The sequence below is a fragment of the Tribolium castaneum genome, chromosome 6 (assembly GCF_031307605.1).
Source record: "Tribolium castaneum strain GA2 chromosome 6, icTriCast1.1, whole genome shotgun sequence".
In the NCBI taxonomy this organism is placed as follows: Eukaryota; Metazoa; Arthropoda; class Insecta; order Coleoptera; family Tenebrionidae; genus Tribolium; species Tribolium castaneum.
In genome coordinates this window covers 4,021,352-4,035,286 of record NC_087399.1, presented here as the reverse complement: position 1 = coordinate 4,035,286, position 13,935 = coordinate 4,021,352, and the positions used below count along the sequence as shown (strand labels likewise).

At 34.5% G+C, this 13,935-nt stretch overlaps 2 protein-coding genes across 3 annotated transcripts in view; one reads left to right on the top strand and one right to left on the bottom strand.

The window, feature by feature from the left end:
* for (foraging) overlaps positions 1–13,935 on the top strand; it is a 132,559-nt gene that overhangs the window by 17,696 nt on the left and 100,928 nt on the right. Inside the window, exons 5-7 of the mRNA XM_008198921.3 lie at positions 61–115; positions 424–514; positions 569–605. Of these exons, the coding sequence (XP_008197143.1) occupies positions 61–115; positions 424–514; positions 569–605 (183 nt within the window). The remainder of the gene's footprint in view (positions 1–60; positions 116–423; positions 515–568; positions 606–13,935) is intronic.
* The window catches only part of Drgx (Dorsal root ganglia homeobox), a 29,893-nt gene continuing 19,210 nt past the window's right edge, over positions 3,253–13,935 (bottom strand). For both annotated transcript variants that reach the window (XM_015982597.2, XM_015982596.2), the window contains 2 exons: positions 6,031–6,149; positions 3,253–5,785 (listed from right to left, as the gene is read on the bottom strand). In XM_015982597.2, coding sequence (XP_015838083.1) covers positions 5,475–5,785; positions 6,031–6,149 — 430 coding nt within the window. In that variant the 3' untranslated portion in view covers positions 3,253–5,474. The remainder of the gene's footprint in view (positions 5,786–6,030; positions 6,150–13,935) is intronic.

Genomic DNA, 13,935 nt, shown 5'->3' with positions numbered 1-13,935 from the left:
CGACTTTGTTGACAACACCCCGAAATCCGGGCGTATTTTTTAAACGAGTTTTTGTTTCAGGCGGTGGTGAGGGACTTTTTCGGCCGCGTGGTAACGAAGGCTTCATCGTCATCAGGTGGGTAATGAAGCTTGTGTCGAATAAAACCAACTCCCACAATTCAAACAGTAATAATCCAAATTGTAATTTTCGTTGGCAAACAATAAGCTAATAGTGTGCGCCTGAATCCGGGCCAGGAGGCGACTCCGGCTCCTAAGCAATTACAGACATCGTTACCAATAAATTACCGCTTCAGCAAACGACCTAATTACTCTATAGTTTCTCAATTTCATTGTGCCCCTCGTCAAACCCGTCTAAATCGATTAATTAATGTTTGAACCGTTGTAATTCGCTCGTGTTTAATCAGCGCATTTTTGCGTTCGCAGGAAAACCGCAGACGAGGAACGACGTCTGGTTCAAGTACAAGGAGGGCTACAGCAACGCCGTCCGGAAACCAATAAAAATATCCACTCTCAAGTAATGTTTTATTAAAAGTGTAATTACAACCGAACTAATTCATTTATTCACCAGGAGACTCCAAGCCCTCCCGCTCCCTGCTCCTTCCACCGTAAGTGCAAATAATTTTTAAACGCGTTTTTCGCCGCGAAATTGTGTTATTTTTATGCCGGACATTTTAAATTTAAATTTATATATTCGTGTGCAGTGCTGGTCGCCATAATCTCGTTTCGTTTGCATTACGGAATTGCAATTTTGTTTTAAGCTCGTTCCGGAATATAACATTTTTCATAACGTGACCAAAAATGTAATCACGATGATTTATAGACGGCGGGAATTGGGTGTTTTTATGGTCATGTAAATTTTTTTGAAAGGTTTATGGGTTCGGAAAAATTGGCGTTTAATTATGTTTTTTTTTTCGCTACTGTTATTTACGGGAGTAATCCCGGAAATGTTTCGGTTTGACGTCAGTATCGGGGTTTAATGAATTGTAAATGGTGACATGATAATTTAAAGCGTTTTAAATTATTAATCCGAGTCGAACTTGGAGATAACAGAGATAGGAATTGGATGTCCATTTATTCCAATTTGTGCATCTGATGTAGCAGTGACAGCTGCATTGTGTTTTTTTAATACGAATAATCCCGATTATTTGGTAAAGCAAACACGGGAATTTTATTTGTTTTAGATTTGGCTTTAATAGATATCTCTTAATCTTCGCGAAACTAAACAAATGCCCGATAACAATTTTTTCCTACTTTTATAAAGCAAATAACCACGAAGAAACGAAATCAAAATTTTATTGCGGGTATTTAAATGAATATTCTATCGAAAACTGTCTACGAATTTGCCTAGATTATTGCTAAATATACTTGCGTTTAAATTTATTTAGAAAAATCGGGTAAAATGGATGCAAGTAATATTTAAAAGTACTATGGTAAAGAAAAAAAAAGCAAACTTTTGAAAGGTAAGTACAGAATTCACAGCAGAATAAATATTTCTTTTATTCTTCGACACTGAAAATTTCCGTTTTTTCTTCTGCGTAAGGCAGTTTTGACAATTGTTTGGCATTTTTCAATACAAAAAGTCAGATTATTTTAAACAGATTTAAAGCAATTTTAAGCTTTGTTGAGTCTAATTCGGAGAATAAAATGTTGTATTCAACTCGTTTTCGTGTAAATCGGTTCATTTATTTCACCTTGTGGATGATAAACCACGTTTTCACTCGTGGTTTGATTATCCAGTCGTGAAATAAAACGTGAGGATAATTGTCAATTTTTCTATGATTTTTTATTATAATGACAATCAATTTTCTATGACAACCAAAGGTATACTGATCTTACATTACATTATTTCTACAGTCGGTTTACTTTCATAAAAACCCTTGTGGTGCAAATAACTTACTCCTGCCATTAACTTTTATACGAGTTGTCATGCTAACAGGTTAGTCATTTGCACCACAATGGTTTTTATGAAAGTCAACCAAAAGTAATTTTTGTAATATTAATATCAGTATTTATGATTTCAAAGTGCTCCAATAAAAAATGACGTAAAGTATTCGTGGATAACTGGTCTTTAAAACAATTTCTCTATTTCGAGCACTCCGGTTAAGCCGTCGTGCTCGAAAAATCGCGCGTGTTCTAAAGACTTCAATATTCACTTATACTTTAATGTACCATTTCTGTTACGTGTATAAAGAAAAATCGTTCTTCAAAACCAATTTTTTTTCGATCTTTTTTAGGTCAAAAAAAATTTCCGATGTTTTTTTTAATTTTTTTTATTGTAGACTAACATTTTAACCAATAATACAAGTAAAAAGGTCTTTCAAACTGTAGCTGTACAACAGGGAAAATTGTTACAAATTTTGATTGTTCCAAATTTCATCATCCAACGTTTTGTTGGTGTTTTAATTGGTGTCGTAAAGTGTGATAATTAATTTATTGGTTTATTTCACTTTAATCTTGTTAAATGCACAGTTTGCCATTATTGGCACAAATCACTTATCGCTCATGAAACTTTATCGCACAAGTAATAATTTATTTAAACCCCCAATAAAGTAGCAATACACAGGGAGCGAAGTGCATATTTGGGCAATTGTTTTTATTAGTTGTCGCTTTTGATTGTTTTATGGCAGTTGGTGAATCTTCAGGTGCTTTCCTGCCTAATCTGCGATTCCTTTTGTTTCCGTTATTGCAAAACTTCGCAAGTTTGTTCTTATTAGGCGTGACAGTTGCGAACCGGAGCTCAGATGTGTTAAACAATTCGTAAGAATCCGGCCGAAACAATTACACTAAGAATGTGCAAATTTACGATCTCATTTCATCGAGTAAGCCTTGCTGCCTCCCCCCTTCTGGCGTAATTAATCCGAAACATCATAGATATTAATATCCATAAATTACGGCACCAAACAGCATCATCAGGCAATTCCATTAGCGTGAGGTTGGCTACACTGGAGCCCAGGTATCGCGATCTAATTTCACAATTGCTCCCATAAGTCACCGTTTTGAGCACGTGACGTGATTCATCGACGGCGATCATTCGAACGTCGAAAAAGTCGAAGATGCGTCCCCACTACGAAAGGCGTCGCGACGTGATCGATGCCCTCCGACGCCGGGTTGCCATTGGCGGAGGCGGGGTTTGCGCCACCCTTCGACCCCGCCGTCAAATGGGATTACCGCCGACGGAACGATTTGTATCAATTTTTTCGCCGGCTTTTGTTTCACTAGATTGCGGACGGGATTGAGAATTAAAAGACGGGATCGGTTATAGGTTGCTTTATTGAACACACTATATCGTTTATACATGGTTGCTTGGTGGATTTACAGAGAGGGCCCCGGAAGGCCGAATGGTACACAGGTTCGGTATAATGGCTATAATACTAGATCACATCACAATATTCCGGTAACAAGTCGCTATTCTACAACTATATGTACAACTATTGCTTACAAGGGGGCGAGGGGCGTCAGGCGGACAACGATTTCATTTTTTTTTAGCTGACCTACAAAGTATTTTTTTCTGAAATCGTCAAAAAAATTAACTGAAAACACCCCTTGAAGTAGAACTTTTCCGGACCCATAACAAAAATAATAGTACTATAATACTCATTATTATCTTTCGTAAAGTGGGCATGTTTGTAGCTTGCATACCATTTTTTATACGACTGAAAAACCGCGATTTCAGAAAAAACGTAATGTACACTTCAGTCCTGAGAATATTTTTATATTTATTCATCCTACTACTACACAGGCCTGTAATACAGGGGGTCGGTAAACAGAGGTACATAATATTTAATTTTACTGAACAAACAAAGACAAAAATGTGGGAAGTGCTAAAAATAAAAGTTCTCTTTCCAATTATTTTTCCTCGTATACCTACAGGGTTGGGCAAAAATGGTATCTAGCGTTTTTTGTCTAGACTAGTTACTCTATGAAAAAATAGCTAATACAATGAAGAATAAAATTTTGGTTTTCGAGTTAGGTATAAATTTTTTTTTTTGGAATCTTCTAGGTACAACGATTTTTTTAAGGTAGGTACTTTAAAAATGACCCCTGATTTTATCAGGTGTGTCAAAAGTAGCGGAAAGGTATTTAAGAGACGTTAGATAGAGTTATACAAAATAATATTTTCGATAAAAAATTCACAAAGACTTTCGTGTCGTAAGCAAAGACTGAAATTAAAAACAAGAAATGACCTGTTGCTAAATGTTGCTGTACTTTTAAAATGGTAATTTTAACTCATTACAAAAACCAAAGAAACTATTTTCTTAAAATTCTTTTTGAAAAATTTGATAATAGCATTACATTATTTCCAATTTTTGTAATATTAATATCAGTATTTATGATTTCAAAGTCCATTATTTTAATGTGTAGCGTACCTTTTTTGTGGTTATAGATAAACGAAGCTTTTCTATTCCAAATAAACGGAAATAATAATTTTAAATGCTTATATTTGCTAATTTGGCGTTTTTCGGATTGCAACTTTAGTAATTTAATTAAAAAAAACACTGGTTTAGGAACAATATTATTGAATTAAAAGTCGTTTTTGGAGATTAATCTCTTACCAAAAAATTGCCATAGTAGTAATTGCCATAAAAAAATTAATAACTTGCAAACGTAAATAGATTTCGAAAAAAAAAATTCTTGAAAAATGTTTCCATTTTTAAAGTAGGTACTTCCAATTACTTAATTAATTTTTTCGTAAATTTTTGTTTTTGTTAAACATTTGAGAAATAAATTTTGTTTTGAATATCACTGCTTTCGCGAAAAATTTTGATTATATTTTTAGGCATATTTTCAGTTTTCCTGCGTTTTTTATGAATATTTTGCTTAAAATTGCATCTTATTTTATTGCTTATTTTCGTTATAGAATTAGAAGTCATTATAATTTTTAACCAAAAAAATCGTCGTAGTTATAAGGTATAAAAAAAGTTTTATTCTTCAAGAACAATCACATTTGTAACGGACTTGATTTATGTAGGTACTAATTATTTTTTCGTAAAGTAAATAATTTAGGCGAAGGCGCTTGGTTTTTACTTTTTTCATGAAAAGTTCGTGTCAAAAGCCAAAAGTGTTTTCCGTATTAATTTTTTTTACTCGAGATTTTACTCGAGAGTTAAATAGAAAAGTAGTTTTTGCTTTTCTAAGTTTTTATAATTTCCAACTTGTGCAATTTTCTCGTCAACATTTGTGGATATGTTTCTGTTATTGCACTTTTTGATTCTCCAATATTCCAATTTTTAAGAAGCAAAAATAATACATTTTTAAGCAAATAAAAAAATACATAATAGCTCTAATTGTGAATTTTTCGACTGTACCGTTTATTGCACTCCGACCACCCGCCCGACGCCGCCTTCAGCCCTTAAACAACTAAAATATTCCCGTTAACTAATCTCCACCTGCTACGATTTGGTGTTTGTTCAGATTGCACTCCGTACACTATTTACAACTCCTAAGTACGCCAATTCGCAACTCCCTCTGTCAGATTACGTCGTCGATTCTTTGCTGTTAGTGGCCGTTTCCGGCATTTCGTGTTTCCTGTTGAGCGCCTGCAGAGTCAACGGCGGCAGCAGGGGAAAGTTGAGGCCGCTGGCGAGTCCAGCCGCCTGCTGGAAGTTGGCCACGTGCTGGAGACTCTGCAGGAGGGCGGCGGAATGCTCCTGCGCTTTCCTCCTTAGTTCGGCTACACTGGACGAACGCTGGTCGCCGCCGCCGGGCGAAATCTGCGACCCGTCGCCAGATGGCAGCAGGCCCGCCATCGGCTTGATGGGGCAGCAGGAGCAGAGGCCGGGGAAACCTGCCAAATTCAACTTTTTAGAACTTGCCGGGGCTTCCCATACTTGAGGATAATTTGCTTTGGCGCCCACCCCGCGTCTCTTATCCATTTAGGGAGTCGTTATCGTCCAATTTTGCGGCACTTTACACCTGAGATCGCGATCAAGTTTAAATTCGATAGTAGTGGAGGCGAAGTTGTTGCGAAACTCGATTAGGACGATACGACGGGTCTTATAATAAATCGTTGAGGGATTTTTTGCGGGTTACCTTTTAGTGTCGGGAAGAGCGGCGGCGAAAATTGGGAGGCCAGGTGGGGCGGGAAGAACAGGGGCGGCGTGTTCCTGGTGGCGGAGTTGCCGTCCAGGACCGGACGAAATCCTGCAGTGCTGAAAAAAGCATTGTTTGTGAGCTAAACCTGTTTGTAAGCTTGCTTTGAGTGGCCGGAACGGCCGTGGCCATAAATTATCCAGATAATTAGCATGAATGGCACGTATACGCACGCATTTCCGTTAATGAAATGTAAATGAATTTGATAAATAATCCAGCAGAAATTGAAAAGCCTGCATTAAGCCCCGGGTCCGCTGGTGATATAATTTGGAAATGGAAATAGGATGTGTATCTCTGATTACGATACATGATGTAGCAATTAATGCAAACTATATCAAATTCAATTAAGCCGCTCTAGTCCGAGCATTTGCTTTGACCAACCAATGCATTGCAAATCCGTTCATTAGGGCGCCCCTCTGGACCGCCGATCGCAAGACGATTCCGCTATCCCGACGAGTTTTTTCTCTGCAAAACTCCGGAGGCACGAAGCCGTGTAAATCCGGCAATGGCCGCTTCCGGGAGATAGCGTAACACCGTGAGTAAGCTACACACGAGATCCAATTAATATGTTAGTGTAGGAAATTAAGCTGTCTGAGGCATTTACGCAAATGCATTCGCTTTGCCACGGCTGTAATTGTGTAGAAGGAATCTTCTCAAATGTCACATATTATATTAAACAATGTCATGAAGGCAGTTTGCCGAATTACGTTAATGCGAAACTTGATGCCGATGCCTGTTTTAGGTAACACAGTTAAAGTTGCGACGACATGGTCGAGCCAAAAGTTCACTTTTATTAGCCAAACTATCTAATTTCTCTACGCAATATCCCATTTACGAAAACGAAAATTTATTGTAAAATTGGAATTATTTCTTGTGTCGTGTATTAGCTTACCTGCAGTGAAACAACACCGGTTTTTCAAACATAGAAAAACACTAAGATTGGACGAATAATTGTAGTCGCGGCACCAATATATTTTCAGCAAAGGAGACAAACAAACAAGGAACCGTATTCTCGTCTATTTTCATAATTTATTTTTACATTAATTGTGTTTTAAAATCACGGTTCATTTGCTGTATGTTATTTTAAATAATTATTATGGAAAAAATTAGCCCGGCGCATCCACCATTTTTATAACCAAAAATTATTTTTGCATAATTACTTCAAGAAGGTATTTTTAATTAATGCGAAGATGAGTACGTGTAGAAAGACCAAAAAATGTGCTGCTGCACAAGTTTTCAAAATTCAAAAAGTGAAAAACATTGAATTTTTTTTCTGGTTTCACTGGACCTGTTGTTCAGGACCGATTAGTACCTAGCGACATTTTTTCACTTGGAAATACAAAAAACAATAGGGAAAAAGTTTCAAAAGTCTTTAAAAAAAATGAAGTAAAAAAAAGTTGCGAGCAGAACATTAGCGTTGACGGTTGTTTAGGAATAATATTTTATGTCTGAGTTCTTCCTGAATTGCGGTCGCAATATATTGGGTAATTATAGGAAAAAATAACACTTCATATCTATGGAACAAATTGAGATAGTTTTTTGCTTTCTAGAGACAATGGGTTGAAATAAATTATTAGAAATAATTAGTTTAGTAACATTCGGACTGAATTCACTGTTTGACTCTTGGAAATAAATTTCTTGAGTTGTACAGGCTTGAACTTAGACTCGAGTGTGAATGCGTTTTTAGCACAGTTTGGATGTTGAATCATATGATATATTGAATATATTAATTTATGCGATATTATATTAGCTTTTTGGCGGACTGTACGCACTCGCTCCGGGATGTCCTGACTGGATACTTTGTTGATATGATTTGTAGACATAAGCCAAAGTCCCTCCTCGGAGACTCTAAAGTAAATTGAAGTCTAAACATTTTAACTGGGGGCGGATTTGCGGGAGTACACTGGAAGAAACATGTCAGCAAACATTATTACAGACGTCAAACAGAGCTTCCATATCGGGGAAATGTAATATAAGAAATGTGACATTTTGATTTATTTATATATTTTCGTGCTCACTAGCAAATGGATTTCAATACAGTCGCCGTCATGTGGGAAGAAAACGGTGCGCATTATTCGTGGCACCGCCCGCCCCCACAACACCTGCAGTAATTACATTAATGCCGCTGCTCATAAATAAATAGCTATCGAATTAGAGTGACTGTGCAATTAATTAATCAGCTAATTAGCAGACTGGCACGGATCAAAGTTAGCCGGGTTTCTGTTAACCGCAGCCAAGTTAAGCTCATTTCCGCCGCCCCCGCACCCGCCACCGATGCCTGCCGTCGAAGCTTTCAGGTGCGACGGATCTTCGAGGGATCTATACGCTAATCACTCAGCGGATGATGGCGGCGGGACGTCTCCGGGATAGATGGAAATCCATGCAGGGGGATGCGATTTTTACAACGTTTTAAATTCGCCCTTTAATTTTCCATTAGGCGGGAGCACCCCTAGCGATTTAAATAAATAATAGCCATATTTATGATGTGGAGAGGCTCTTGAATAAGTTAGCGGAGACGTGGAAGGCGCATTATGATGCAGTCTTACCAGGACTGCTCTGATGACTGACTGATCATCTAAACACGACAATGACAATATTTCGGTTTACACAAAGTGTATCTTTTTTTCGCAAATAAATGTGCAGGGAATTAGTATATTACATGAGATGGATCATCGCAAAATTCAATGGAGCAAACCGTTTTATTCTACGACTTTTGATTTTCGAGTTATGAATTTTTTTGGTGAACAACTTTTTTTTTTATTTTCTCAATTACGACAAAATTATTCGGAAAAAAAATAGAAAAAACGATTGACACAAAGCAGTTAAATACAACATTGTACTATTAATTTTAGTCAAATCAGACTCAACACGGTTTAAAATTGCTCTAATTCTATTAAAAATAATCTGACGTTTTATATTGAGCAAAAAAAAGACGTAATCGTAAAAGTGTAACATGACTTAAACGTAAACTTGAACCATACAATAACTTTCTTCTTGAATAAAAAATATTTAGAGCCAAATTACTTGACTATTTCATTCCGAGAAAGGACTGATTTGAACTGAAAAAAGAAAACTTTTATCTTTTAAAGAGTAACAACACAATATATTAGCAAATTCCTGTCATTTTACAAGGCAGTGAAACCCCCCTTAATGGACACCTCCGAATAACGGACACCTTGCAATTTTTTCTAAAGTCCTTTAGCCAATAAAAAGGACTTCTTAAAGATAATAAACTTAATGGGGTTACGTCTAATAGTTCTGGAGTTATTCCCCGATAAATGTTCCGAGTATCAAAAATCGACCAAAATTTTGTCAAAAATTGAAAAAATCAGACATCAAATCGAAGTAATTGACTTTTTTGCACTTTTAAGAACTCGAGAGGGTCTATAAAAAAAGAAAAGTCTATAAAACTTTGCGAGAGCGAGTTAAAAAAATATTTTTGATTTTTTTGAAATAAATAAGAGTCTTGGAGCACTAAAATTTTAAGCAAATAAAAATTAAAAATTTTAAATTTTGTGGAAAGTTGGTATAATACGTAGAATGAACTGCAGATTTCACTCGGAAACCGTCTTGCTCTACGACTGTAAGTTTCGAGTTATGAATTTTTTAGTGAAAAATAAAATTAAGAACTTTTTTATTTTTCCTTATTCTTTCAATTACGGCAAAATTATTCGAAAAAGTAGAACTATTTTGATGTCGACCTATCTAGAGTGATCCGGAGAATCGACTGGCGTTGAGAAAACATCGAAATTCCCAATAGTTTTTCAGTTATATATTTTTTTAAGTTTACTTTTGTTTGCAATTTTTTCGAAAACCATTTGTTCTTGGACTTTTAAAAACTTTGGAGGGTTCTAAAGGCATAGAAAAGTTCATAAAATTTGCTAGAACGAGTTTTCAAGAAGTTGTTTTTTTTAATTCTCTGACGGTAAATGAAATAACCACTGCGAGTATATTTTAGAATCTAATAAAATCCAAATGTTAAAAACTAGTGTACCCAATACGTAAAGTGAACAAACCTAGACTGTACGTTGATCTAAAGAATCTCGATAAGCCTCCAAAATGTAGATTTATAATTTTGAGTGTTTTGCTACATCATTGTTTTATTTTTTATTTTCCAGTCTTTTGCTCTAACAAAATAAGTGAATTCGGTTCGGTAATTCTGAGCTTTTTAATGCGTTAATTATTGATATAATTCGCTTTTGTCTTTGGAAAGCGCAAAACTTGAGAGCTTTTTGTTCCATTTCCATATCGATTTGGTGTAATAAAAACGCACTTCCTGGCGCCATTACAGCGCCAAGTAAGGAAAAAACTGGGATGAAGGCTGATTTTGCAATGTTTATGATTACATTAGGGGTTGTATAAGCAGACTATAATAGGGAATTAAGGTAATTTAGTCGTGAGGCGGAAAATGAAGTTATAAAGATACGAACTCTCCTCAAAGGAGACGTTATTGTCTGTAGCTGCCATAATTTGGAATTTCGCTAATAAGATTTTATGTAGTTGTATTCCGGCGCGGCTCTAACAAATTATAAAATTGCATTATATTCGGGAGCTGCGAGATGACGTCATTAAAAACCGCACCGCCCTCGATCATCCATCACGGCATTGTCTCTGCATCTATGATAAGGCAAAGGTCATCGCAATGGTAATCCGGAAGCGATCCTATGGAGAGAACCGTCTTCCGGGCGCATGTGCGCCGCTTCCGTTTCCCATTGACTTAACGGTAATCGTGCATGCTTTGTTTGCACTCTGAAGAGCTGCCCTACGTGTACAATCGCATATGCTACATTGACTCGCACCCCCGAAAAGAGGAGGCCGCCCTTCGACGTCATTAACGACGCTTTTTTTTCCACTCGATCTCGATGCGTGTGTACATTGCGTAATTTCTGGCTTCGCGGCGGTTTTGGGGTGTTTAATTTTAGGATTGCTTTGAGCGGTTTTTATGGCCGGGGGTGGGACTTTTAATAAAACCAGTTAATATTCATGGAGCATAATACGGCGGATGTTCTTTGCAACTGGACACATTTTTATGGCGTAATTGGACACTCTTCTGCACTTTCTTCCTACCCCCCACGGGTACGCAACAATATAATTTAGGGCAAACACAAAGTTACAAGCAAAATAAAAATGTGGGGTGTTAAACAGAAACCGTTAAATAACACTAGTTTACAACGTCTATATCTGATAATGAAGTCGAAAAAAAATAATTTAGGACGTCAAGTTTTTAAATATTCATTATAAAGTACCAGTACTTGACAATTTTTGACAATCTTTTCATCAAAAATGTTACAAACTGCTTCTGCTTTACCACAAACACAAGCAAATACATTGATTAACAATTAGTTTATCACAGAAAAAACGAATGCCAAACAAATTTTTAAAATTTTTAGTGAATATATTAAAAAAACTACACGTGATAGACAAATGTGGCATATACAAAAGTATGGATACAGTTAAATATTTTTAGAACGGTTTAAGAGAACCTTGAAATTTGGGAAACAGTTAAAAGTGTTATAAAAAAATTTTATCTTCATTTATTTTGAAAACACAAGGCTAACTTGATTTTTTTTAATGGCACGAAGGATAAAGTTTAACCATTTTTAAAAGAGCATTTTTTCTGAATTATTTGATGTAACATAGTACCCACCTTTACTTTTATTAAAAGGTAAAAAAATAAAAATTCAAAAATTTTCTGGAATAGTAAAACTAATTTAGCTTTGAAAATACTGTTATTAGCGACATCTGTCACTTGTATATTAGCCAAAAACTAAACTTGGGTGCACTGGTTAGCTTAATAATGGTACATTTAAGTAAAACTGAGCGAAAAAAATCTCATTGGTTAACAATTAGTTTATCATAGAAATAACGAATGCCAAACAAATTTTTAAAATTTTTAGTGAATATATTAAAAAAACTACACGTGATAGACAAATGTGGCATATACAAAAGTATGGATACAGTTAAATATTTTTAAAACGGTTTAAGAGAACCTTGAAATTTGGGAAACAGTTAAAAGTGTTATAAAAAAATTTTATCTTCATTTATTTTGAAAACACAAGGCTAACTTCATTTTTTTTAATGGCACGAAGGGTAAAGTTTAACCATTTTTAAAAGAGCATTTTTTCTGAATTAATTGATGTAACATAGTACCCACCTTTACTTTTATTAAAAGGTAAAAAAATAAAAATTCAAAAATTTTCTGGAATAGTAAAACTAATTTAGCTTTAAAAATACTGTTATTAGCGACATCTGTCACTTGTATATTAACCAAAAACTAAACTTGGGTGCACTGGTTAGCTTAATAATGGTACATTTAAGTAAAACTGAGCGAAAAAAATCTCATTGGTTAACAATTAGTTTATCACAGAAATAACGAATGCCAAATAAATTTTTAAAATTTTTAGTGAATATATTAAAAAAACTACACTTGATAGACAAATGTGGCATATACAAAAGTATGGATACAGTTAAATATTTTTAGAACGGTTTAAGAGAACCTTGAAATTTGGGAAACAGTTAAAAGTGTTATAAAAAAAATTTATCTTCATTTATTTTGAAAACACAAGGCTAACGTGATTTTTTTTAATGGCACGAAGGGTAAAGTTTAACCATTTTTAAAAGAGCATTTTTTCTGAATTAATTGATGTAACATAGTACCCACCTTTACTTTTATTAAAAGGTAAAAAAATAAAAATTCAAAAATTTTCTGGAATAGTAAAACTAATTTAGCTTTGAAAATACTGTTATTAGCGACATCTGTCACTTGTATATTAGCCAAAAACTAAACTTGGGTGCACTGGTTAGCTTAATAATGGTACATTTAAATAAAACTGAGCGAAAAAAATCTCATTGGTTAACAATTAGTTTATCACAGAAATAACGAATGCCAAACAAATTTTTAAAATTTTTAGTGAATATATTAAAAAAACTGCACGTGATAGACAAATGTGGCATATACAAAAGTATGGATACAGTTAAATATTTTTAGAACGGTTTAAGAGAACCTTGAAATTTGGGAAACAGTTAAAAGTGTTATAAAAAGTTTTTATCTTCATTTATTTTGAAAACACAAGGCTAACGTGATTTTTTTTAATGGCACGAAGGGTAAAGTTTAACCATTTTTAAAAGAGCATTTTTTCTGAATTAATTGATGTAACATAGTACCCACCTTTACTTTTATTAAAAGGTAAAAAAATAAAAATTCAAAAATTTTCTGGAATAGTAAAACTAATTTAGCTTTGAAAATACTGTTATTAGCGACATCTGTCACTTGTATATTAGCCAAAAACTAAACTTGGGTGCACTGGTTAGCTTAATAATGGTACATTTAAGTAAAACTGAGCGAAAAAAATCTCATGTTGGTTTATCATGGAGACAGAAAGCCAAGAAGTTAGTGGAAATCATTTTGAACATCTTTTGTAACATAAAAATCAAGTATTTCGTGTTTAAATTTTTTTAATTAAAAGGTTCTTTTTCAGTTAAAAGTATCATTTTAACAATTATTTTTAACTTTTACTTACAGCAAAGAGCTAGCGATAGATAAAGACCAAAGCTATCAAAATTTTACATTTTTCAAAATTTTCGACTTTTTTTAACTTTCGACTAAATTAAGGTATGAAGTTAGAAAAAATGCTCTTCTCAAAAATATTAAATTTGATCCTTGTTGCTATTTAAAAAAAATCAAGTTAGCCTTGTATCCGAAGAACAAATGGAGATAGAAATTTAGTAACCACCTAAAACGTTAAAATTTATATACTCTTAAGCATACACCAAATTTCAATAAGTTTTAATTAATAGTTTTTATAATATTTAACTGTATCCATACTTTTTAGCCATCCTGTTTAA